The following is a 27,205-nucleotide window of genomic DNA, read 5'->3' as shown; positions in this document are numbered from 1 at the left end:
ACTCTACAAAATTATAAAATACTGAGGAAATAAAACTGCTAACAAAATTATTTAAAATACAATAAATGGGGAAAATACACTGTAGAGATATTTAAAAATATTAAATTCATATAACTGAAGTGCAAATGTTTTGATCCCTTTATGTACTATGATTCAAAGTAATTTAAGAAATGAATAATTGTTGACCCACACGTTTTCACGTAGGCAATGTTCTCGTATTTTACTGGTTGACTTAACGCGTCTCGTGCTTACAAACACGTCTCTGATTGGACAGTTGAGAACTTAAATTCTGAACGTGTAGAATTTAAATATATACACTTTAATAAAACAAACAAAAAACGAGTCAATAATAATATACTGACCTGCTTAATTCTCTGATATTAGACATATACAGTATCTTGAAGCAAGGAGCGAAATTTACAGTTACACAGGTGGCAAAACCAAAAATAGCCAGCTCCTAGTACGCTTCCGGTGCAACCGGAAGTAGCCGAACTCAACTCGCCATTTTATGAGATGCATAAAGAAACAGGCAGGCCATGCTGGAATAGAGCCTTGTTTTATGGCGTAAATGTGTTTCTAGGTGCGTTTGGAGGTTTATAGTTGCGTCTTTGTAATTCGATAATGTCTGCAGAAGTCGCCCCAGATCAGGTAAAAAAGCGTTTCTTGAGTTTTTTTCAACCACTTTTTGTAATTCATTGATGTTTTGCGGCCTTGTTTGGACGTGAAGTACAGTCAGGATAAACTAGTGATGTTAATTAATGATTAGTGCAGTTTACGGCTAGATCCTGCGTCGGATAAAATTGAAACTTAGTTGTTTATTTTTTAAATTTTTTATTTCGACGTTCAAGTCTAGTGAAACGACTCTATTATAATAAGGTGTAGGGCTTCAGGAGGGTGGAGTGGCTGCTGTGATGAGAAACTGCTGTTTACCCGTAATGAGAGTAACTCAACGCGGAAATGTGGATAAAGATTACAAACACCTCCTTTCCCTTCCAAAAAACAAACAAACAAAAAACCCTGAGGTTGCAAAAGGGGGGGGGACTGCTTCTGCAATTGTTACTTTTTCTGGGATAATTACTTAGTTAATGCTAACCTAGTTAGCACGCTAACGTGCTTAAAATCCCGTTAAGTAGATGCATATAGGAGGTAAACAGGCTAATGTCAGAAGGGTTTGCTTATTAAACTTGTCTTGGCGCATGCGCAATTTAATAGCTGCGCAACTAAATCTTGGCTCCATCTGCAGTGTTGCCTTGAAAAAGTATTAATTCTCCCTTTAAACTTTCCCACACTTGTCGTGTTTCAAAATGGAAATAAAATGGGCATAAGTGGGATTTTTGCCATGAATCTATACAAAATAGCCCTTATATTGACGTTATTTGCAGCTAAGAGCGTAGAAGTTGTGATTAAGTGTGAACCCTCTAAATTAGTGTTGGCCAACGTGAACCTTAGTCCCTCAACCAGTGGCCTATAATTACTATTTCAGGTCAGCATCAAGAGCTACATAATGCTGTCGAGTTCTTTGCACAGGAGACAGACAGCTATCGCCATAACTTAGTTCAGCTCTATTTTCCCTCCTGTTCATTGTGTTCATTAACACTAGCAAGCGATGAGTGACCATTTATTTTCTACTTGTGTGATTTCACATAATGTGACGCATAAAGCGAGACATGATTGGCTTGAATGATTTCTCAGGCCAACCTTATGGAGCACGTGGTCCAATGATCAATTCCGCACTCATGACTACCTGCGATAAGTTCCCATTTATTGAAAAATGAAAGAACCTCAGCAACTGATAACCATGGTTTCATCTTTGTTACATGTAAATCAGTCTTAAATACGTTTTAAACAAGTGGTGTGGAAATGTCGCTGGTTTGTTTACAGCACGTCGAAGGTGGCAGGTGTTGGCTCTTACTGACAGGCGTTCCCGAATCTCGTTTCTGGAGTTAGAAGTTTTCTTTGGCATCTTTGTTTAAATGAACCACCTCCTCCTTCATCCTCGGATGTTTTGTATTCTTCCAGTTTCATGCAAGTTGCATGATAGAAATGTTAACACACCCGCTCACTTGTTGTGAATTCTCCCAAAATGATCTCTTTTCACACGTGGACTGAATCGCATGTTACACGGGCTTTGTACTAGGGAGCCGGCAGGGTAAAGTCTGTTTAATGTTCGGTCCAACTGACATTTGGATTCTCGCATGCAGCTCCTCCGGGTAATGTCTACATAAGTTCAGGCTTGGTCATGAAGTGCATGTCTGAAAATGTAATTTTAGTGGGCTGTAGGATATACATTTAGGCTACTATTGTTTCCTCATTGAACATTTAAAAAAAAAAAAAATGTAAAACTTCCCAAGTAGCTATCGCTAACTAGTGTGATCATAGGGTAAGACCCCCAGACCCCAGGTTTTTCCCTGCTCAAAACTATGTAGCAGGAGACAGTGTATATACCTGGTGTAGGTGTGTCTTAAAGCGCTATGCATTTTAGCCTGTTTTAATTAAACAACCATAGTCTGATGCACAGATTCCCAACGCTCATCCTGGGAAACCCTCTGTCTAGCACATTTTCGTGTTTCTCTGCTCTATCACACCTGATTCAACTTGGGTGTGTAGATCAGGGAGTTTTCCAGGATGAGGGTTGGGAACCTCTGGCCTGACAATATTTCAGTTGTTTCCTCCACTGTGAATTGAACAACTCCTGTATGAAGTTGTGCAGAGTATTTACTTTATCTAAAGAGAGAGCCAAGCTGTGCAACTTACAATCTGGGAGTCCAATGCTGAGGCTTATGGAACAATATATCAGATTTTATAGTTTGAGCCATTTCCATGTATTTCACAAATGAGGCTCTGAGATCATCCCATTTACTAGGTTCCCATCTCCAAAGTGGTCTTATGAGCATGTTTGAAGTGTTCTAACATGAGGCACACAAGGCTTTCGTTTATATTGATCTGTTCATCTGTTGATTTAACTTGCGATTTGTTTTCATGGCAGGCTGCGGAGTATATTCCAGAAAAGGTGAAGAAGGCAGAGAAGAAGTTGGAAGAAAACCCATATGACCTGGACGCATGGAGCATACTGATTCGAGAAGCACAGGTTTAGTGACACAGGGTTGCATTCCTTTTTACCTGGGGGGACTTAATCGGGGAGTTGAAATTGGGATGGTGGGGAGGGTTTGCCTGTCTGACCCTGCCTTAAATAAACTGATTTATCTTTCATGTATGTAAATACATTTTACATCTTCTAGAACCAACCTATAGATAAAGCGAGGAAGACGTATGAGAGACTTATCACCCAGTTCCCCAGTTCGGGCAGATTCTGGAAGCTATACATTGAAGCCGAGGTTAATTTCTATTTCTTATTCCTATTTGTGTGCAAGAAATTACATTTCGTAATCGGATCAACAATGTGACTTTCATACACCTCAAACAGTGGTACAGGGGAGGGGAGGTTGGGGCGGAGGGGTTTGTAATCGTTATTACTCATGATATTACTTTTCAATTTTCTGAGGTTAAGTTTATATTGTTGCATGTTTTATCTGCAACAGCATTAAACTCTTTTAATAGTATCAGAGTGCTTTAGCCTTTTATTCACTTGTTTGTGTCAATTTCTTGCCTCCTGTGTCATTTCTTTGAGGTCATTGTGGATTATCTGTGTGAACACTGCAAAATGGAGCTGTGCATATTAACACATTTTGTTCTTTGGCCAATTTTAGTTACGGCCGGTTTGCAGCATAATTTTAGGCAAGAGTTCCATCTCATCTTGGTTTTCTTCAACATTTAAAAAAAATAAATAAAATAAAATGTTAAAATACTTCCACACATTGTACATATGAGGCACATGATCTTCAAGTTTTGGAATAATTTTAAAACAGCTGACAGTTATACCAAATCCATGTCAACCAAGACATACAGTGGGGCAAAAAAGTATTTAGTCAGTCACCAATTGTGCAAGTTCTCCCACTTAAAAAGATGAGAGGCCTGTAATTTTCATCATAGGTACACCTCAACTATGAGAGACAAAATGAGAAAAAATCCAGAAAATTACATTGTCTGTCTGATTTTTAAAGAATTTATTTGCAAATTATGGTGGAAAATAAGTATTTGGTCAATAACAAAAGTTCATCTCAATACTTTGTTATATACCCTTTGTTGGCAATGACAGAGGTCGAACGTTTTCTGTAAGTCTTCACAAGGTTTTCGCACACTGTTGCTGGTATTTTGGCCCATTCCTCCACGCAGATCTCCTCGAGAGCAGTGATGTTTTGGGCCTGTCGCTGGGCAACACGGACTTTCAACTCCCTCCAAAGATTTTCTATGGGGTTGAGATCTGGAGACTGGCTAGGCCACTCCAGGACCTTGAAATGCTTCTTACGAAGCCACTCCTTCGTTGCCCGGGCAGTGTGTTTGGGATCATTGTCATGCTGAAAGACCCAGCCACGTTTCATCTTCAATGCCCTTGCTGATGGAAGGTTTTCACTCAAAATCTCATGATACATGGCCCCATTCATTCTTTCCTTTACACAGATCAGTCATCCTGGTCCCTTTGCAGAAAAACAGCCCCAAAGCATGATGTTTCCACCCCCATGCTTCACAGTAGGTATGGTGTTCTTTGGCTGCAACTCAGCATTCTTTCTCCTCCAAACACAAGTTGAGTTTTTACCAAAAAGTTCTATTTTGGTTTCATCTGACCATATGACATTCTCCCAATCCTCTTCTGGATCATCCAAATGCTCTCTAGCAAACTTCAGACGGGCCTGGACATGTACTGGCTTAAGCAGGGGGACGCGTCTGGCACTGCAGGATTTGAGTCCCTGGCGGCGTAGTGTGTTACTGACGGTAGCCTTTGTTACTTTGGTCCCAGCTCTCTGCAGGTCATTCACTAGGTCCCCCCGTGTGGTTCTGGGATTTTTGCTCACCATTCTTGTGATCATTTTGACCTCACGGGGTGAGATCTTGCGTGGAGCCCCAAATCGAGAGAGATTATCAGTGGTCTTATGTCTTCCATTTTCTAATAATTGCTCCCACAGTTGATTTCTTCACACCAAGCTGCTTACCTATTGCAGATTCAGACTTTCCCAGCCTTGTGCAGGTCTACAATTTTTTGTTTCTGGTGTCCTTTGACAGCTCTTTGGTCTTGGCCATAGTGGAGTTTGGAGTGTGACTATTTGAGGTCGTGGACCGGTGTCTTTTATACTGATAACGAGTTCAAACAGGTGCCATTAATACAGGTAACGAGTGGAGGACAGTGGAGCCTCTTAAAGAAGAAGTTACAGGTCTGTGAGAGCCAGAAATCTTGCTTGTTTGTAGGTGACCAAATACTTATTTTACTGAGGAATTTACCAATTAATTCATTAAAAATCCTACAATGTGATTTCCTGGATTCTTTCTCCCCATTTTGTCTCTCATAGTTGAGGTATACCTATGATGAAAATTACAGGCCTCTCATCTTTTTAAGTGGGAGAATTGCATAATTGGTGGCTGACTAAATACTTTTTTGCCCCACTGTATTTGGTGTCTGTCTCTTTAAATTCGACTTCAAGCTACAAGGCTACAAAAACCTATCGCTGCCAGTTTAGCACTGTGCAAACTGCATGCAGGGTTCAGTCCGTTTCAGTGGAACCCTGGTGTGCTATTTCACCTGGTGTGGTTCTTGAGGCAGGTGAGAACACCTCAGTCACACTTGATTTGTCTAAATGAAGTGGTCTCAATCTGCTTTCAAGTCAACTTTAGTAAGGAAAGTGATTTAATGCTGAATCAACCAACATGCAGGGTGTGAATCCAACATGCCATGGGTATATTATAGCCTTTTTTTGGGGGTGTCCTTGTAGATGCTATACTGAGCCAATATATAGAGCTGTAGCACTGAAATGAGCTCTGGAGCTATGGACCACCAAACAAGGAAATAGAATATACACCGGATGCAATACACAATGTATTAAAGTAGGTATTTATATCATTAATCAATTAGTGTGCACTCTGTTCATGGTCCTTGGGTCTTCTCTCCCCCACCCTACACACACTTGGTAAAGGTTTAACCTTTTTTTTTGATTGGCATATTTTCAACCAGTGAAAAAATGTCACACAAATTACATTTTTTTTTTAAATTTAATTTTATTTATTTTTGCTTTTTGGTTCATTCGTCTGGTTAGATTTTTGTAAAGCTTTTTTCACCCGGATTCAGACCAGTAGGTGTGAAAGCATCCACAATCCTCACACACTCACCTAAAAATGGATTAAAGGGAGGTGGTGCAGCTAATAAAACAAACAAAAAAAACCCCAGTGTCATCTACTTAGTCTTTTCACTTTCTACAAATGTTAGACTACAGGTGTTTTGAAGGTAGAGGAGGACGAGTCAGTCCCATTCAATTGGTGTTTTTAAAGAAAAGTACACACTTTTTTATTTTACCTCTGACCTGGCCCGAGTTTCCTAAAAGCATCGCAGCACAAAGATCATGGTTAAATGGTAGAGAGAGCAGTACAATGAATGCTCTCTCTCCTAGTTAAGATGCTCTTAGCGTTAAGAGGATTTTAGGAAACCCTCCCCTGAACAGTTAGTTTTGAGGTGAGTGTGTGATTGATTTTAATTTTGCATTTTATACGATGCCAACTGGTAGCTGTAAGTTTGTTTTACCTCCTTTTACACCACAATCAGTACTAGAATTAAACTGTGTGATGGTGATTGTCATTATTGGTAGTCCAATCCATAGATTACTATAGTGCATAACATCTGCAAACTAACATGGAATACCAGTCTTGAGTGGCACGAATAGGAGATTGTAAGTTTGGGAGTTTGAATCCCAATGATGCCACGGTCATCCCTGGCCGGGAGCCAAAGAAGCAAAATTGGCCATGCTCTCTGGGTGCTTCCTGTCAATTGCAGTGATGCTAGCCAATGGTAGTGTGCTTATGTATGCAGAAGAGGGCAGATGGCGCTTTGCTCGGAGTGCATTAACTCTGCCTTGTGAATGCAGAATGAGCAGCAGTTTGAAAAAAAATTGGGAGTTGGCTTTGTGTTTTGGAGAAAGCACATGTCGACCTTTAACTCCCTGTTTGGAAGTGGTCGTATGATGGAGAGAGCTGGTTAGGTGGAAAGTTGGCATTTGAATAAATTGTGGGAAAAAAAATAAGTGGTTGGGGTTACCATGAGGGACTAGCATGGTAAGTATTTCACAACTAACAAACGTGCCCTCAATTTCTTACAAGACAAAGTTGACTTAAGCTATGATATTGGCTTTGTACACGATGGCCAAAAGTTTGTGGACACCCAACCATCAGAACCCATATGTCCTTTCTGAGCATCCTGTTTCAGATTTGTGCTCTTCTTTCCTGTTGTTATACCCTCCAATCTTATGGAAAGGGTTTACACTCGATCTTGAGGCACGGCTGTAAGGCTTTATTCATTCGGCCACAAGAGCATTACTGAAATCAGACGTTTGGTGGGGTTAAGGTCTGGGATCTGTCTGGACCATTCAAGTTCTTCTGCAGCCTTGGTATACCATGGACCTCGATTTGTGCATAGGGTGGAACATGTTTAGACCCCTTTGTTCCAGTGAAAGGAAATTGTAAATGCATTGTGTGCTTCCAACTTGGTGGACACCGTTTGGAGAAGGGTGTAATGGTCAGATTTCTACAAGCTTTTGGCCATGTAGTGTATTTTGTACAGAGACTCAGTAGTTTAAGCCAGTGGTTGGCAGCTCCATACCCAGGAACCTGCTGGAAGTGAATCAGCACATGGGCAGAATGAGTTTACACTCGTTGCGTTATCAAATGAAGGTGTAGTCGTGACTTCAGGCTTTGAGTTAGATTGAGTAGGTTGAAATTGGGTTACTTTTTATCTGCAGCGTTGAGTTTCTCATTATTAATAATAATAATAATAATAATAATTAAACAAAAATAAAATTTAAGAAAAGTATCATCAAACAATGCATTTCAACCTTGTAATGTTTTACTAGCTTTAGTCTATTCATGTGTTTGCTAGCACTAACTGACTGATGAAAGTGTCCTTGCAGCACTCTGTCAGGCTGCCTAATGAAAGGCTTGTTTGTATACCACAAAACAAGAGCCTGCTACATATTTAATGTTTACGTAGACAACTCAAAGGTCCTCTAATGATTAATACTTAGTCATTGAACTCATAGTGCAGAATTTTACGAAATGTTTACTATGCAAAAGAACAATTCTTATGCACTTGGTGCTATTCCACATGCATACTTCCTGTGTCTGATTATCACAAATAATTGAAAATAAATATATAATTTGGGCTGGCTTTATAGATTTTTTTTATGTTAAAAGAAACCCTTTATTATTATTTTTACCGAGTGCTTGGAATGTAGATATATCTGTCCTAATGTCTCTCTTTTATATCCTGGTCATCCCTGTGGTGCTGGTCATATATCATTCAGCCGTCCACAGCTAGTAAACGCGCTGTATTTTCCTTTCCTTAATGCGTACATAGTATAATTCATAACTCATTTACTCTTTTACAATTCCTGTGCTAGCATCACTGAAGAATTATACAGATAAATCTTATTTCTCAGATGGTATGGTATTATGGATCATGATATATACTGCATAATATAATTGAATGCTGTGGGAAAACAGGAAGTGATCATTTTTAGAAATATAAATTATGACACTTTTTTTTTAAGTCTGTCTGCTTTTACCTTCTCTTTATTAGGGTTATGCATGTTTGGCTTCCAGAGTTGAACCTTTTTTCTTCTTCTCTGTAATAAAAATGATTGATGAACAAGAAATTTGTTGAATTATTGGCCTGTAATTTTGTGTCTCTGACAGACTGGCTGTGTGTGTGTGTGTGTGTGTGTGTAAGAGAAGTTTGGATTTCACAGCAGTTCTCAAAATGTACCCCCTCCCCCCCCCCCCCCTTTTTTTTTTTTAAAGTGAAATATGAAAAACAGCTTTAAAGATTTTTTTTTGTTTTGTTTTAGTAGATGTTAGCATTTGGACTTTCAGACCTTTTAATAACAAGGCAAATTATGAGAATTAATCTTTTAATCTAATGCTCTTAGCAAGATGGAGAATGCCGTGAAAGGTAAACTGCAGATTGTTCATAAAACATATGTTGAACCAGCCATGCCTTCATTTCTGCCGTTTTAGATAGAGCACCTCTCTCACCTCACATGTATGTGAAATTTATGTAGTGTAGTGTATTTTATCAGAGATTTTAGATTAAAAAATGTCTTAATTCTAGAGTAGTTCACGTTTATCTGTGGTACCTGAGTGTATAATCAATAACTGTTGTATGTTTGGGTGTACTTATGATCTAATTGACAGTACAGCATTTGTAGAAGACAATGTCTTTTTGATTGTATGTTCTGCTTTAGAAAGGGATTTTGCATGTGAAACTTTAAACAATAGTCCGTTCTTGCATTAGGTAGACTTTTTTAAATTGTGTGAATTTTCATTTTGTTGTTTTCTGTAGTAACCGTCTCATTCTGGACTTCTGAGTGCCTTGCTAATTTGGTACGAATCATATTAAGTTTCGGAGTTGTGACAGTAAATCATGGACACTTGCCCTTTGACATTTTAGGATGCTACAGAGCTTTGAGATTCTGCTGAACTTTTAATAGTGATTAAAAGTTATTTTGGTTTTTTGCTAATTTTTTTCCTGATGTATATCTTTGTGTCACACTAAGGAAATATCAACGTAAAATAAAATGACTTGTTTACTGGCAAAATTGCATCCTGAGTGTTTTATAATGCTCATTCAATCTCCTTGCTTTTGTCTCACATTCTTTCTTATACACTGCTTCGTGTGGTGCATATTTAAAGAGGCACATTGTACTCGGACATCAAGTGGCATTCTTGACCTGGTTCCAATTTTAATGCATGTTGTGGCGAAATGAAAAAAACTGAAAAATTGGCTTACCTATTTATATTGTTCCTACCCAATTTCTTTCATATAACAGAAAGCAAGATGACTTCTGTGGCCCATATAAATGATCCAGTGCTCATACAAGTGTGTTGTATTTAGACACGTTAATTCACACAAGGCCTCCGGGCATGACATTTTATCATCTTAAGGCATGCAAAATATCCAAACTGTTATTTGAGTTTAAGCTCATCCCAAAGCACCACTCCATTAGTTTAAGATAAATTTAATTAAATTTAATTTTTAAAACTCCAACTGACCAAAAGCCATGTGAATACTTGTACCAGAAACATAATCTGGGGAAAATAATAGCAAAAACAACAACAGATGCATCCGTATGCAGGCTTTGTGTTGTGTGATTAATGAGGATTTGTATGAATTTCACATTGTTGATCTTAAAGGGAGTGTGTTAGAGTATGTGTGTGTGATGAAGATATGACCATTCTCATACTTTTCCCTCGAGCAGAATCGTGCTTTAATAATGCCGGTTTTGAAATCTGTCCACAGATCAAGGCTAAAAACTACGACAAGGTTGAAAAGGTAAGCTTTCGTTCCTCTCTAGCCTCAAAGATGCTACAGTGAGCTTAGGATTCGAATGCATGAACTTATAGTGGGTGCTACCAAGGTGTCTGGGCTAAACCTGGAGATATTTGGCTGCTCATCTGTGTGTCGTTATCAGTTCTGGAGTAAACATGAAACTGATGGAACACTGGAGATGAGTGTCAAAAGGTCTTCGGAATTATATCACATGCCATGTCACTTTTTATATATCAAACCCACCTGTTTCATAGGATCTGGAAAGCTGAAAATATGTGATCGGCACTGTCCTTTGTACTGTCCACTGTACTTTAGTCCTCTTTAGTACTTTAGTGTTTTTCCTGCTCTAACACCCATATCAACTACAAACGCCATTTCCAAAAAAGTTACGATATTTTCCATAATGCAATAAAAACAAAAATCTGTAATTTAATTAACATGAACCTTTATTTAACTGACAAAAGTACAAAGAAAATATTTTCAATAGTTTTATTGACCAACTTAATTGTATTTTGTAAATATAAATGAAGTTAAAATTTGATGCCTGCAACACACTCCAAAAATAAAGTTGGGACAGCAGTATTATTACCATTGAATTACATCACCTTTCCTTTTAATAACACCTTTTAGTGGTTTGGGATCTGAGTATACTAATTGTTGCAGTTCTAAAATTGGAATTGTCCATTCCTGCTTGATATAAAACTTTAACTGCTCAACAGTCCATGGTCGCCATTGTCTGATTCTCCTCTTCATGATGCGCCATAAGTTCTCAATAGGAGACAGATCTGGACTGGCAGCAGGCCAGTCAAGCACACATACACTGTGTCTATGAAGCCACACAGTTGTAGCCCTTGCAGAATGAAGCCTGGTATTGTCCTGCTCAGATAAGTATGGACTTCCCGGGAAGAGGTGTCACCTTGTTGGCAACATACCGTATGTCTCTCTAAAATCCCAATATACACCTCCGCATCAATGGTATCTTCATACACACATGCAATTCATCCGTGCCGTGAGCACTAATGCACCTGCATACCATCACAGATGCTGGCTTTTGCAGATGCTGGCTTTTCTCTGATAACAAATCAAATGGTCGTATTCACCTTTGGCACAGAGAACTCGACATCCGGTTTTCCTGAAAACAAGCTGAAATGTGGACTCGTCTGACCACCACACGTTTCCGCTGTCTTTCGGTCCATTTGAGATGAATTCAGGCCCAGAGAAATCAGTGGCGTTTCTGCATAGAATTGATGAATGGCTTCCTCTTTGCATAATACAGTTTCAGTACATTTCTGGATGCATCGACGGACTGTGGTAAGTGACAACAGTTTTCCAAAGTACTCCCAAGCCCATGTGGCTATATTTGTCACATAAGCATGACAGTTTCTCAGGTAGTGCCGCCTGAGGACTCGAAGGTCACACACATTCATCAGTGGTTCTCGACCTTGCCCTTTACGCACTGAGATGTCTCCGGATTCCCTGAGTCTTTTCACGATATTTTGTGGTTTAGTTTATGAAAGACCTGAACACACTGCAATCTTGAGTTGAGAAATGTTCTTTTTGAATTGACAAACAATTCTCTCACAAATTGTGGCACAAAGGAGGAAATCATGACCCATCTTTGCTTGCAAAGACTGAGCCTTTGGTGCTGCTCCTTTTATACCCAATCATGATAGCAATTAACCTGTTTATTGTGGAATATTCCAAAATGGTGTTACTTAAATATTCTGTAAACATTTCAGTCTCATTTTGCCTCTGTCCCAACTGTTTTTTTTTTTAGTGTGTTGCAGGCATCAAATGCTAACTTCGTTTATATTCACAAAATACAATTAAGTTGGTCAGTTAAACGATTGAAAAATATTTTATTTGTACTTATGTCAGTTAAATAAAGGTTTATACAAATTAACAAATCAGATTTTTTTTATTGCATTTTGGAAAATATCCCAACTTTTCTGGAAATAGGGTTTGTTAGAAAAGACATGCTCATTACTTGATACCAGTGTGCTAGGAAAAGGAAAATTCAGTGAAGCGGTTCACCAGGAACCTTTGCCTTATTTGGGCCTTTTTGGATACTGCCTTTTTCATTGAGGCACTTTTTAAAAAAAAATATTTTAAGAAGTCTGTCTATTTGCTAATGTGATACAAATGCTTTGGCAATGGGAGATCATCTGAATTTCTCCAACATGGCATGTACACGATTAAGTGCCTTTTGAACAAGCAGCATCAGTCTACAGTAGCAACATTGTCTTACAGTTCAAATAGTTCACAAAATAAGTAAGGAATTAATCACTTTGAGACTTGCTGTTATACAACCCCAATTCCAAAAAAGTTGGGATACTGTGTAAAAAATAAATAAAAACAGAATGTGAAGATTTGCAAATCATGGCAATCCTGTATTTCATTGAAAATAGTACAAAGACAAAATATCAAATATTGAAACTGATAATTTTTTTTAAAAAATATATGCTCATTTTGAATTTGATGTCAGCAACATGTTTCAGAAAAGTTGGGACGGGGCAACAAAAGACTAAAGTTTTGTAATGCTAAAAAAAAACCCAAACAAACAAAAAACCCAAACAAAAAATTAATTAGGTTAATTGGCAACAGGTCAGTAACATGATTGGGTTAGAGTATCCCAGAGAGGCTGAGTCTCTCAGAAGTAAAGATGGGGAGGGGTTCACCACTCTGAAAGACTGTGTGGGCAAACAGTGCAACAATTTAGAATAATGTTCCTCAATGTAATATTTCCTCAATGTAAAATTTGGGGATCACATAATCTATGGTACATATCATCATTAAAAGATTTAGAGAATCTGGAGAAATCTCTGTATGCAAGAGACAAGGTTGAAAACTGACATTGGATGCCTGTGATCCTCAGGCCCTCAGGTGACACTGCGTTAAAAGCATTAAACATGTCTGTAGTGGAATTCAGGAACACTTCAGAAAACCATCATCTGTGAAAACAGTTCATTACTGCATCCACAAATGCAAGTTAAAACCATATATAAATAATATCCAGAAACACAGCCACCTTCTCTGGGCCTGAGCTCTTTCACGATGGACTGAGGCGAAGTGGAAAATTTGTCCCGAGGTCTGACGAGTCAGAATTAGAAATTCTTTTTAGAAATCATGGACACCATATCCTCCAGGCTAAAGAGGAGAGGAACCGTCTGGCTTGTTATCAGTGCATGTTTCCAAAGCCATCGTCTGTGATAGTATGAGGGTGCATTAGTGCACATGACATGGGTAGCTTATACCCTGGTCTTTCTCCGTGCTCTCACGGAAGGCGGCCGCATTTCTCTGCCTCTCCTCTCCCTTACCTTCCCTGCTTTTGCTCCTCTTGTCTCGTCTGTCTATTGTCTATACTTTTGAAAGACTCTCTCCGCACTGCTCTCCAAACTAAAAATCATGGAATTGATAAACTGGTCTCTTCACGCAATTGACACAATTTTCTCGACAAGAAGCCTGGGTTCGGGGGAACCGGCCTGTCCTGCCAGAACATTCGCAGCTGGCTACATGATGGACTTGTGGGAGAAGTGGCAGGTCGTGTGTCTGGCGGTTCTTTCTGTGGAGGGCATTGAAGACATCTACCTATTCGGAACCATGATTACAGGACTTTTGCTGATTGGATTAGGCGTTGCCCTGGTTTATCGAGGAAATCAGAAAACGGTGACAGCTGTCCAAAGCCCCATAAAGCTGCCCGACATGATTGAAGCGGTGGGCAGAGCTGTCAACACTCAGACTGTGGCTATTCAGAACTTGAACCGCAACATGGAAAACATCATGGAGAAGCTTTTGGCTTTGCAAAGGAAAATGGATCGATTCGGAGACCAGAATGGACAAACAGAGTAGTCGTGTAAAAGAATGCGTCTACTCGCCCCAAGACCAAACAATCCCAATCTTATCTGCTTTCGGCTCCCTCAGACAGCACTGGCCTTGGCCAAGGCCATTGCTGGAACAACAGTTCCCCCTGAAGATCACTGCAGTGAGACGCTCTTGCATTCCTTCCCCCACTTTCCACGGTTGCCGCTTTTTACCCCCAGTGTGACAAGTGGGTGCGCGACCAGCGCTGTCATGGCTGCAGGAACCGGCTGCTTGCTTGCGCTGGGTTACCTCTACCTCTGCCCCTCCCCCCTCAAGTCCTGAGTTTTCATGTTGTAAAGTGTACTGTGTTATTTTGTACTTATGTGCTGAGGTGTTTTTTTTTTTTTTTTTTTTAAATGTTCCCACACTGTACTCCCCACAGGAGCATAGTGTGGGGGTTGCTTTTTTCTCCTCCCCTCTCCTCATGTTACTCTGTATTTTTGCTTTTTTTGCCTCTGCCACCGTAAGGTGCAGGAGGCATTATGTTTTCGGGTTGTGCGTCCATGCGTCCGTCCCGAAACCTTGTGAACGCGATATCTCAAAGGCTAATAAAAGGAATTTTACCAAACTTTCACCATTTGTGCGCTTTGGGACAAACATGAACTGATTAGATTTTGAGATCAAAAGGTCTAAGGTCAAGGTCACTGTGAGGTCAAATGTCTGTCCGAAAACCTTGTGAACACAATATCTCCAAGGCAGATGAAAGGAATTTCACCAAACTTTCACCATTTGTGCATTTGGAGACAATCTACTGATTAGATTTTGAGGTCAAAAGGTCTAAGGTCAAGGTCACTGTGAGGTCAAATGTCTGTCCGAAAACCTTGTGAACACAGTATCTCCAAGGCTACTACAAGTAATTTCACCAGGTCAAGATTACTGTGAGGTCAAATGTCCATCCCCAAATCACAACTTAATAAGGCGTGTAGTCTACCGGGTGGAGGCATCTCCATCGACGCTGTTGGCGTCGAGTTCTATCTAGTCATCCCTGTCTTCCTGTCCTGTCTACTCCCCCTCTGTCAATTGTATGTATGTGTGTATGTAAGGATGGGTTGATGGTCAATTTCGCTGGCACTGACTAGTGACAATAAAGGGTGCATTCATTCATTATACATCTGGGAAGGCATCATTAATGCTGAATGGTATACGTTTCAGAGCAATATGCTGCCATCCACACAAAATGTTTTTCAGAAAAGGCCTTCCTTCTTTCAGCAAGATAATGCCAAACTGTTTTTTGCACTGCATGGCTCCATAGTAAAAGAGTCCGGGTGCTAAACTGGCCTGCCTGCAGTCCAGACCTGTCTCCCATTTAAAACATTTGCCGCATTATGAAGCGCAAAAAACGACACAGGAGACCCCGAACTGTTGAGCAACTGAAATTGTATATCAGACAAGAATGGGACAACATTTCTCTTTCAAAACTGCAGCAATTGGTCTCCTCAGTTCCCAAACATTTATAGAGTGGTGTTAAAAATAGAGGTAATGCAACACAGTGGTAAACATGACTCTGTCCCAACTTTTTCGAAACATGTTGCTGACATCAAATACAAAATGAGCATATCTTAAAAAAAAAAAACAATTAAATTTCTTAGTTTCAACATTTCCTATGTTGTCTTTGTCCTATTTTCAATGAAATATAAGGTTTCCATGATTTGCAAATTATCGCATTCTGTATTATTTACAGTTTACACAGCATCCCAACTTTTTTGGAATTTGGGTGGTAAGAAAATAATCCATGACTGGGTGTTGTGATGGCAGTTACCACCTAGAAGTGGATCATTTTCCCTTTTTTTATTACCTCCACCAACTTTGTTGAAGGAGGTTATGTTTTCTTTTCTGTTTGTTTATCTGTTCCCAATGTAACTCAAAAAGTAGTAAACAGATTTTGATGAAATTTTGAGGAAAGATGAGCTATGAGCCAAGGAAAAATTGGTTAGATTTTGGTGTAAATCCAGATACATATGTAAAAATAGTAAACATCTGGATATTCTAATATGTGGCTTGCCAGAGGTATGCACTCTACCAAGTGCCTTTCTAGTTTGTCTTATTATACCACAGCCATTTGGCAGTGATTACGATCTTTTATTTATTAATGAACAACATACTATGTATGTTAACGGTTTAGAGGGATGTTTAATTTTACAGAACATCTGTGAGATAAGTTATGACAGCTATACACATTCATCCCCTCCCCAGCCTTTTGTTTTCCTCTCTTTTTGTGAACTTAATAAGACAAAACACAGCTTGACATGTTATAGAGACAGTACAAAATCTCACAAAGACACTTCCTTGGCAGAAAACTTACTTTTACACAATGCTTACACATTTGGGTATCTGAAGGGCCTACCAACCCACAAACTCTGAAATAAGACAACCTAATCAATTTCTTTAGGGGCTCCTATTTCAGAAAACTTGAGCTTCAGCAATCCATTTGGATTTGATTCCACTTCCTATGTCATAATTGGATCTCATTAGAATTATGCCACCCCCTCATATGAGTATCTCCATTCATGGCTTGAGAACTTCCTTTGTGAATGAATGTTCATGAGGGAAGAGCTACCCGATTGGCCAGCAGAAGAGGGCAGGGGGTGTGCAGTGGCTCATTATCATTTAAAGAGACAGGAAGTCAAGTTTTAAACAGGGTTGTTTAGACAGGGCGAGAAGGTGCTATGGTACTTTAGCTTTGTGGTATTTTGAACAAAGCATGTCACAGATATTTCATTAAGACCTCAGGGAACTGTGTCAACTTGTGGAAAAGGGGTATAGTATGTAACCTTTAAAGAATAAATTAAAATGTACGAGAGAAAGGAGGTGAAAAAATTTGGGTACGTGTCCAGACTGCATTTTTGTAGTAACTGGATTACTTGGTGAGGGTGAAAATGAAGGTTTATCCATGCCTTATTGCTTTATGACATTTTTCAAAGAATGTACATATTGAAAATTATAATTAAATATGGGAAAAAACTAATAGTCTCAGGTTCTGGGCGATTTTAATGCTTGAAATACAACCCCGATTCCAAAAAAGTTGGGACAAAGTACAAATTGTAAATAAAAACGGAATGCAATGATGTGGAAGTTTCAAAATTCCATGTTTTATTCAGAATAGAACATAGATGACATATCAAATGTTTAAACTGAGAAAATGTATCATTTAAAGAGAAAAATTAGGTGATTTTTAAATTTCATGACAACAACACATCTCAAAAAAGTTGGGACAAGGCCATGTTTACCACTGTGAGACATCCCCTTTTCTCTTTACAACAGTCTGTAAATGTCTGGGGACTGAGGAGACAAGTTGCTCAAGTTTAGGGATAGGAATGTTAACCCATTCTTGTCTAATGTAGGATTCTAGTTGCTCAGCTGTCTTAGGTCTTTTTTGTCATATCTTCCGTTTTATGATGCGCCAAATGTTTTCTATGGGTGAAAGATCTGGACTGCAGGCTGGCCAGTTCAGTACCCGGACCCTTCTTCTACGCAGCCATGATGCTGTAATTGATGCAGTATGTGGTTTGGCATTGTCATGTTGGAAAATGCAAGGTCTTCCCTGAAAGAGACGTCGTCTGGATAGGAGCATATGTTGCTCTAGAACCTGAATATACCTTTCAGCATTGATTGTGTCTTTCCAGATGTGTAAGCTGCCCATGCCACACGCACTAATGCAACCCCATACCATCAGAGATGCAGGCTTCTGAACTGAGCGCTGATAACAACTTGGGTCGTCCTTCTCCTCTTTAGTCCGAATGACACGGCGTCCCTGATTTCCATAAAGAACTTCAAATTTTGATTCGTCTGACCACAGAACAGTTTTCCACTTTGCCACAGTCCATTTTAAATGAGCCTTGGCCCAGAGAAGACGTCTGCGCTTCTGGATCATGTTTAGATACGGCTTCTTCTTTGAACTATAGAGTTTTAGCTGGCAACGGCGGATGGCACGGTGAATTGTGCTCACAGATAATGTTCTCTGGAAATATTCCTGAGCCCATTTTGTGATTTCCAATACAGAAGCATGCCTGTATGTGATGCAGTGCCGTCTAAGGGCCCGAAGATCACGGGCACCCGGTATGGTTTTCTGGCCTTGACCCTTACGCACAGAGATTCTTCCAGATTCTCTGAATCTTTTGATGATGATATGCACGGTAGATGATGATATGTTCAAACTCTTTGCAATTTTACACTGTCGAACTCCTTTCTGATATTGCTCCACTATTTGTCGGCACAGAATTAGGGGGATTGGTGATCCTCTTCCCATCTTTACTTCTGAGAGCCGCTGCCACTCCAAGATGCTCTTTTTATACCCAGTCATGTTAATGACCTATTGCCAATTGACTTAATGAGTTGCAATTTGGTCCTCCAGCTGTTCCTTTTTTGTACCTTTAACTTTTCCAGCCTCTTATTGCCTCTGTCCCAACTTTTTTGAGATGTGTTGCTGTCATGAAATTTCAAATGAGCCAATATTTGGCATGAAATTTCAAAATGTCTCACTTTCGACATTTGAGATGTTGTCTATGTTCTATTGTGAACACAATATCAGTTTTTGAGATTTGTAATTTATTGCATTCCGTTTTTATTTACAATTTGTACTTTGTCCCAACTTTTTTGGAATCGGGGTTGTAAATGACCCACTTAATGCAGTGACAAGACATTAAAGGTGACTTGATTTCTTTTCTTGCTCAGTTGTTTCAGAGATGCCTTATGAAGGTTCTGCACATTGACCTATGGAAATGTTACCTTTCATACGTGCGAGAAACAAAAGGAAAGCTGCCCAGCTACAAGTATGTGATTTTCTGTGTGGATATGCTGAAACAAAATGTTCATTTACTCAAACGGTTACTCAGGCTGGCAGAGACACAGGATATGTTCTTTCAACCTTACTGACAATCTATAGCACATGGAAGAGGTCATAAGTTTGTAATAGCAATGTATGGATCCTAATCACTGTCTGCATTGTCAGGGAAAAGATGGCACAGGCATATGATTTTGCCCTGGACAAAATTGGAATGGAGATCATGTCATACCAGGTGAATGTCCCTTAACATGCAATTCATTTCATTTTCTTACTGGAGCACTAATGATGTCGTAACACATTTTGTTCTCGCTGCAGATTTGGGTGGACTATATCAACTTTCTCAAAGGAGTGTGAGTATGCTATGCTTCGTTGCTTTGCTTTTTTTTTTTGGACATGCACAGGCTTTAAATCTCCTGCTCTGTACTATAGTGAGGCGGTGGGCTCGTATGCAGAGAACCAGCGGATCACAGCTGTGCGGCGGGTATATCAGAGAGGCTGCGTCAATCCCATGATCAACATCGAACAGCTGTGGAGAGATTACAGCAAGTATGAAGAGGTGAGAGGGCATTAATGGAGTAAAGTGATGTACGTTGTGATGTAAAAATCTGGGCTGTGGTATATATTGAAGTGTGTGTATGGAAGTAAAATAATTTTTATGTGGTACACAGTAACCCTCTTTTCCATTTTAAAGGGTATTAATATTCACTTAGCCAAAAAGATGATAGAAGATCGGAGCAGAGACTACATGAACGCTCGGAGGGTCGCCAAAGTAGGTGCTTCAGCTTTATTCACAATTTTCTGCTTAATTTCACATTTCCTTCAGTGAGCTAAACTGTATGTAAGCTTGTATAGTGTTCACACGGTAGCTCTTGAGTGACTTTGTTTTAACAAAGTGCCTGTATAACCAGTATGGCTGCTCGACCATTCATTGTTGTAGGAGTACGAAACGGTGATGAAGGGTTTGGACCGAAATGCGCCCTCTGTGCCCCCGCAAAACTCTCCTCAGGAGGCCCAGCAAGTGGAAATGTGGAAGAAGTACATCCAATGGGAGAAAAGCAACCCACTACGCACAGAAGACCAAACACTTATCACTAAAAGAGGTGCCTAGGCTGACTATTATAAAGCAATGATGGTTCATGTATACAATCCCAGTTTCTTTCTTTACGTTCTCAGACATGCTCTAACACACTCATTTTAACCTGTTGAGTTGGGAGTGTCGGAGTAGAAAAAATGCTAAGACATGCAGTACATGGAGAAGGAAACAGGATTAGGAAATGCTGATGTAGTTTAACCAGTCCTGAATGTTCCCTGAAAGGTGCCTTTGGCATAACGCAAAACACTGACCTATCTATAGTATTTAGCAAGTGGTAGCTGAAGAGTTAAGGGTTAAGGGCTTTGTTTAAAGGAGTCCTGGAAGTGAACTAACAACCGTTCTGGTCACCAGAATACAACTTTAAATGCTAAACCTATACAACTAAGCTCGATCAACCAAAATACAATAAACTAAAAATATGAGTGACTGTCAAGTTTGAATCCCAATACCACCACCCTCTCTGGGTGGTAGCCAGTGGTGCACATTTGCTTTCTGGGTGGGAAGGAATCTCTCCCCTGTCAGACCGACATGAGGTAATCATTGAGCTCATGTATGTGGAAGAGGGCAGATAGCGCTTTCCTCCATGTGTGTTACACTGCCCTGTGATGCAGCGTGAGCAGGTTTCAGAAAGTACAGTTGGCTGGCTTCATGTGTCTTAGAGGAAACACATGCTAGCCTTCATCCTTCTCCTGGATAGGAACTGGAACGTGACCAAACTGGGGAGAAAATAACAGGGGAAAATGAGTGACTAGGCTCTTGTGGTATTCTAGGAAGCAGTTTTAGTAAAGCACTGAAAGGGACCCATGTCTTATACCCTCTTTCCACCAATGTGAACTAGGTGCTAGTTCAGGGCTGGTGCTAGTGCTGGTTTGGTGTTCTTTCAGCTTGCGAAACTTCAAAGAACCAGTTTGATTTTTCACAGGCTAGAAAGCCACCATGGAGCCACATAATTATACAGCTCCCATTTCCCAGCAGTGCTAGCACCAAGCACAACAACAGTGGTGGACAACTGGATTAGGCAGACTAGACACTACACTCTGGGTTTTCTTTTGTTTGTTTGTTTGTTTGTTTGTTTTTTAAATGGTGGTCACAAAGTTTTGGTTGGTCTTGTTATTCATGATAATCCCACCCACAGCCCTTGCCATACAACCCCAATTCCAAAAAAAAGTTGGGACACTGTGTAAATCATAAATAAAAACAGAATGTGAAGATTTGCAAATCATGGAAACCCTATATTTCATTGAAAATAGTACAGAGATAAAATATCAAATGTTGAAACTGAGAAATTTTGTTTTTTGAAAAATATATGTTCATTTTGAATTTGATGTCAGCAAGATGTTTCAGAAAAGTTGGGACAGGGGCAACAAAAGACTGAAAAAGATTTGTAATGCTAAAAAAAACCTAATTTGGTTAATTGGCAACAGGCCAGTAACATGATTGGGTATAAAAAGAGCATGCCAGAGAGGCTGAGTCTCTCAGAAGTAAAGATGGGGAGGGGTTTACCGCTCTGTGAAAGACTGTGTGGGCAAACAGTTCATCAATTTAAGAATAACATTCCTCAATGTAAAATTGCAAAGAATTTGGGATCACATCCTCTATGGTACATAATATCGTTAAAAGACTCAGAGAATCTGGAGAAATCTCTGTGTGCAAGAGACAAGGCTGAAAACCGACATTGGATGCCTGTGATCTTCAGGCCCTCAGGCGACACGACATTAAAAGCAGACACGTGTTTGTAGTGGAAATCCCTGTATGGGCTCCATCTCTGTAGTAAAAGAGTCCGGGTGCTAAACTGGCCTGCCTGCAGTCCAGATCTGTCTCTTATTCAAAACATTTGGCGCATTATGAAGTGCAGAATACGACAAAGGAGACCCTGAACTGCTGAGCAACTGAAATTGTGTTTCAGGCAAGAATGGGACAACTTTTCTCTTTGAAGACTACAGCAATTAGAATAGAATAGAGTTTATTGCCATTTGCACAAATACACTGCAGTACAGGTACATTGGAATTCTTGAGCGTTTTCCACAAGTCAGCTTCATAGACATTATTTAAAAAAAAAAAGACAATTTACAAATATACGAAACAACAATTTTCATTCTAAAATAAAAAAACACACTATAATACACAATTATAACAACAAATAAACAGTGAGAGTACTAGATAGAGCTATGTAATGCTGTCATTAAACGGAGTGCAACCGTTGTTAAATAAATATATAAAAAGTAATAAATATCTATCTGAATTGGTATTGCACATCTTGGGTATTACACAAATTGAGTGAGTATTGCACATTTTGGTTGAGGAGGTAGAAAAAGAAGTTAGAAAATCCAGTTATATTGCATATGGAGACATTGTGTGTGGGGGGAGAAAAGAGAAGAGAGTAATCAATGAGATGTCCAGAGTTTGAGTGGGTTGTGGTAAGAGGTACTTCATTCCCTCCTTAATGTCCTGTGCCACCAGCCTAACAGTAGAAGGAAAAAAGCTGTTATACAAGCGGTCTACAATTGGTTATACAATTGATCTCCTCAGTTCCCAACCGTTTACTGAGTGTTGTTAAAAGTAGAGGTGATGCAACACAGTGGTAAACATGGCCCTGTCACAATGTTTCTGAAACGTGTTGCTGACACCAGATTCAAAATGAGCATATATTTTTCGAAAAACAATAAAAAAAATTTCTCAGTTTCAACATTGTTGTTTTTGTACTATTTTCAATGAAATATAGGATTTCCGTACTATTTTCAATGAAATATAGGATTTCCATGAAGTGCAAATTATAACAGTCTGTTTTTATTTACAGTTTACACAGCGTCCCAATTTTTTTTTTAATTGGGGTTGTAAGCGGTTCTTGATTCTAGACCAGCAAAGTGTTGGTGCCACTCTTGAAACAGTTTCCTTGGCCGAGAGCTTTGGCTGTCGAAATGTGACGAGCTGGTTTGAGACTAGGCACCAGCTCTGAACCCAGGTCTCGAAGTGCCTTGGTGGAAAAGGGGTATTAGTCATGCTTTACGTTGTGAAGTCTCTGTATCTAACGTTGAGTCCTTAAAGGTGCAGTTTGTAATGTTTAAAAGCATGTGTATATATAGTAGACCTATAATAAGTCCATTTGAAATGTTTGCCATGCAATAGATCCAGCAAGTTTCTTAAAGTAAAGAGAAACATCAATAAAATTATTTTTTTTTAAACCTGAAAAGATATACTGATTATGGCCATGTTTTGACAGATATATTGTTCTTTAACCAGCATATCTTCCAAAAAACATACCGTAACTTTCCCAGTATAAATGAGAAACTGGAAGACATTTGTCAACTGGTAGAGATTTTTGAATACTGTTAAAATCCGCTATCCATCTATTTGTATTTAAACATACGGTAATTCGTTGCAGACTGCTCCTCTAAGCAGTGTTGCTGATGTTGTTATTTCTATCATCATAAATATAGATAAAGGTCTCAGGCAGCCAAGGTGTGATATCTGACTAAGTAAAGTGCGTGTGATTTGTTCCTGCAGTGATGTTTGCCTATGAGCAGTGCCTTTTAGTGCTTGGCCATCATCCTGACATCTGGTATGAAGCTGCCCAGTATCTGGAACAGTCCAGCAAGCTGCTGGCCGAAAAAGGGGTTTGTCTCTTCTCTTTCATTGACATTATCCTTCGTTCTTAATACATATTGATATTAGTGTGTCTTTGATTATATGCTCACATGATCAGATCTGTTTATTGCACTATAAAGGCAAACATTAATTCGATCAAAATTGAAACTGAGAAAAAAGCTCCAATGTGTCCAATGAAATGTGTTGTAGGTAGTTTTTATACAATATTTTCACTAAAGTTACTGCATTACAAGATAATTAAGGAATAATACATGACTGGGGATGCTGTTATAAGAAAATGGTCAATGACAGGGTGGTGGGATGCTTGATTATTTTCCAAAAACAGCAAGTTTCAAAGTGTTTTTTTCATCTTATACAACAGCAATTAGGCAATAATGAATTTTTAATAATTAATGAATGTCAAATAGTACTTCTGACTGTTTAGTTACATTTAATGTTGTGGACATTTTGTAAGAAAAGTTAGTTACTGTGTACATTATAACAGCTATTTAAGAGTTATTCCACGCAGTCGAATCATACTTGAGCTGATAGCCAACGAGGCACGTAGCACTGAGTTGGCTATAAGCCATGTACGACGAGATTGAGTGGAATAATTATTCCAATCAATCTTGTCGTAAAAAATAAAAATGCTCTGTTTCTCAAAATCCAGTGAATCCACATTCACTGGATTTTGAGAAACAGAGCATTTTAATTTTTTGCAAATTTGATAAATAAAAACTTTTATCTAAAACGTCTGACAAAATAATTTCTGCTTAGAATGTAAACAAACCAGTGAAATGACGGTAGCAATTTGTGAAAAACTCTATAATAATAATTCTTGAAAAATAAAAAAGATATGTTCTTCCCATCAAATACCATATTTTGGGGGGTTTTTTTGGGGGGAGGTTGTTTTCGAGTAGAGTTTTTAGTTCATCCTGGGTAGGTTCAGCAACACGCTCTGCCATTTTCTTCTTCTTTAGGTTTTTTTTTTTTGGCGGTTGGCAAACCAACGTAAAGGTGCATTACCGCCACCGACTGGGCTGGAGTGTGGAACAAGAGATATTGGGGAGCAGAAAGACTATATTATTTTAGCTATTTCTGTTTCTTTTTACTTGATACAAAGTGACATCTGACTTGATGTGTTCAGCCATTTTGTTTTTCTCTACTCACGGTATGTGAGCTGATATCCTAGTAGTAGAGTAGTCAATCAGAGTGCGCGATTGCTCATATCCAGTGAATGTAGATAGAATAAAAAGTTATTCCCTCACCAACCTTTTTTCTCTCTTTGTTGAATTTAATAAGAGCATGTCATGTTACAGAGAAACTGCAAAATGCAAAGCCCTTTGTCCTGAAGATTTTCTGTTTTAATTTTTGAAGTTCTGAAGACTGTTTAACATCTTTACCGCTCTCATTGTATTTTTAGGACATGAACAATGCCAAGCTGTTCAGTGACGAGGCTGCTAACATTTACGAGCGTGCCATTTCAACTCTACTGAAGAAAAACATGCTGCTGTATTTCTCTTTCGCTGATTATGAAGAGGTGAGGCCTTCAGCTCTGATGACACCATTAACTCCTGCGATTATCTGTAATTTCTCGAATTTAAAGATCACTGTCCCTGTGACGTCTGTTCCATAGAGTCGTATGAAATATGAAAAAGTGCACAGCATATATAACCGACTCCTGGCTATAGAGGACATCGACCCAACCTTGGTGATTTTCATTTAATTCAAAATGAACTTTGTGTTAACTACTGAGAGTTGTTTTACATCACTAAAATGCTTGTTTTGTGCCACTGCTCAGGTTTACATTCAGTACATGAAGTTTGCCAGAAGAGCAGAGGGAATCAAGTCTGGCCGCGCCATCTTTAAGAAGGCCAGAGAGGATGTTAGGACGCGGCATCACGTTTATGTTACGGCCGCGCTCATGGAGTACTACTGCAGCAAGGTGATCAGTGCTGGTGTTAATATTGGCAAAATTACCATTTTTATAAAAATTGGCATTTTGTGGGTTGACAATGGCTCAAAGCGCCATCTACTGGTTAAAATCATCCTGAACCATGCAAGACATGCACTTTTGAGTGCACTCTTGAGTGGGAGTCTGTGAAGCTGTGCTCATTTTCAAATATATGCTGATGAAGACTCAGTGAGCAACTCTTGCCTCACACGTGACGTTACACAACTTTAAATGGAACTATAAATGGCTAAAATGTACAGTATGTCATTATGTGTAATCAATAAAACAATTGTAGTTGTTGGTAGATTACTGTGCTAGAACAGGAATGAAACACTTGATGTGTTTATAGGAACATAATTGACTATTGTTTTTAATAGTAAATCCTCATCGTGTCACACCATATCACATCACCCTGTCGTTAATTACTTCTCTATAATAGCACACGCTGCATTATGTTTTTAAATCTCTTACATAATGCCTGGGTAAATTGCAAAGTAATAGAGTTTGTCTGTGAATCACAAATTTTCTCCAGTCTTCTTCACTGTCATGTAAGACAACAGAAATTCATAAAGAAGCACCTGCTCCCTTCTGACATTCTATCTTGTACTGAACACTAGAGGGTGTCGTTAACTGTAAATATCAAATGCACAGCATGGAGCAAGATGTTTATTTGGGAAGCGAATTCAATTACTTTTAAGTTTATATTTGTCTACACTTGTCTATGCAGATATTCAACTCTTTTATTAGTCATATTAGAAATATGACAATATTTAAACGTTAATCTTTTACACTGACATTTATTCATTTGGCAAACACTTTTAGCTGGAGCAAAATTCACACCAAATATGCAGCTGAGCTGCTGACAGATGCAGTTTTAATAATAATTAAAGCCGCTAGCGGCCTTGACGGGCCCTCGCACGTGTGGTTCCGCAACCCAGGACATCCCACCACCCAACAAAACAGTCACATGTCATATATTCATCAAATGTTCAAAGGTGATGTGCATGTTGCAAATGCCATGACTGCTTGACAGATGAGAGATAGACAAAGACTGTGTGTGTGTGTTTCTGTGGTGTGAAAATGTACATTTATATATGTACAAAACTATACATGTGTCTCCTCCTTATCTCTATCTCACGCTGTAATCTTGTCATCTTAGTGTAATCGCTCTATCTCACGCTGTAATCTTGTCATCCTGTGTCTGCAGTGTGTGTGTGTACATGCAGAGTTTTCATATGTCTGCAACAAAATGCACAATGATGACAGCTCACTAATATATAGATTTAGGCACTGCCTAAAAGTGGAGCTCCCATCTGTTTCTGGGTTGTAGAATTTTCTTATATCCTAGCCAGTCTCTTTTGTTTTATTTCTTTACTGGCTAGCACTGGCCACTAGGCGGTGTGTATGACTGGTAATTACTAACACTGGCCACTAGGCGGTGTGTATGACAGATAATTACTAACACTGGCCACTAGGCGGTGTGTATGACTGATAATTACTAACACTGAC

The 27,205-nt window shown here is 39.2% G+C and overlaps 1 protein-coding gene across 1 annotated transcript in view; it reads left to right on the top strand.

Moving 5' to 3' along the window:
• Positions 1–497: 497 nt before the first annotated feature.
• cstf3 (cleavage stimulation factor, 3' pre-RNA, subunit 3) overlaps positions 498–27,205 on the top strand; it is a 44,425-nt gene continuing 17,717 nt past the window's right edge. Inside the window, exons 1-14 of the mRNA XM_060923436.1 lie at positions 498–648; positions 2,987–3,088; positions 3,240–3,335; positions 10,391–10,423; positions 18,953–19,050; positions 19,230–19,296; positions 19,380–19,414; positions 19,494–19,620; positions 19,756–19,833; positions 20,002–20,164; positions 23,662–23,771; positions 25,166–25,282; positions 25,379–25,453; positions 25,544–25,687. Coding sequence (XP_060779419.1) covers positions 622–648; positions 2,987–3,088; positions 3,240–3,335; positions 10,391–10,423; positions 18,953–19,050; positions 19,230–19,296; positions 19,380–19,414; positions 19,494–19,620; positions 19,756–19,833; positions 20,002–20,164; positions 23,662–23,771; positions 25,166–25,282; positions 25,379–25,453; positions 25,544–25,687 — 1,272 coding nt within the window. The 5' untranslated portion in view covers positions 498–621. The remainder of the gene's footprint in view (positions 649–2,986; positions 3,089–3,239; positions 3,336–10,390; positions 10,424–18,952; positions 19,051–19,229; positions 19,297–19,379; positions 19,415–19,493; positions 19,621–19,755; positions 19,834–20,001; positions 20,165–23,661; positions 23,772–25,165; positions 25,283–25,378; positions 25,454–25,543; positions 25,688–27,205) is intronic.

The sequence above is a fragment of the Neoarius graeffei genome, chromosome 6 (assembly GCF_027579695.1).
Source record: "Neoarius graeffei isolate fNeoGra1 chromosome 6, fNeoGra1.pri, whole genome shotgun sequence".
Lineage (NCBI taxonomy): Eukaryota > Metazoa > Chordata > Actinopteri > Siluriformes > Ariidae > Neoarius > Neoarius graeffei.
The sequence above is the reverse complement of the archived record's forward strand: the minus strand, read 5'-3'. Positions and strand labels throughout refer to the sequence as shown.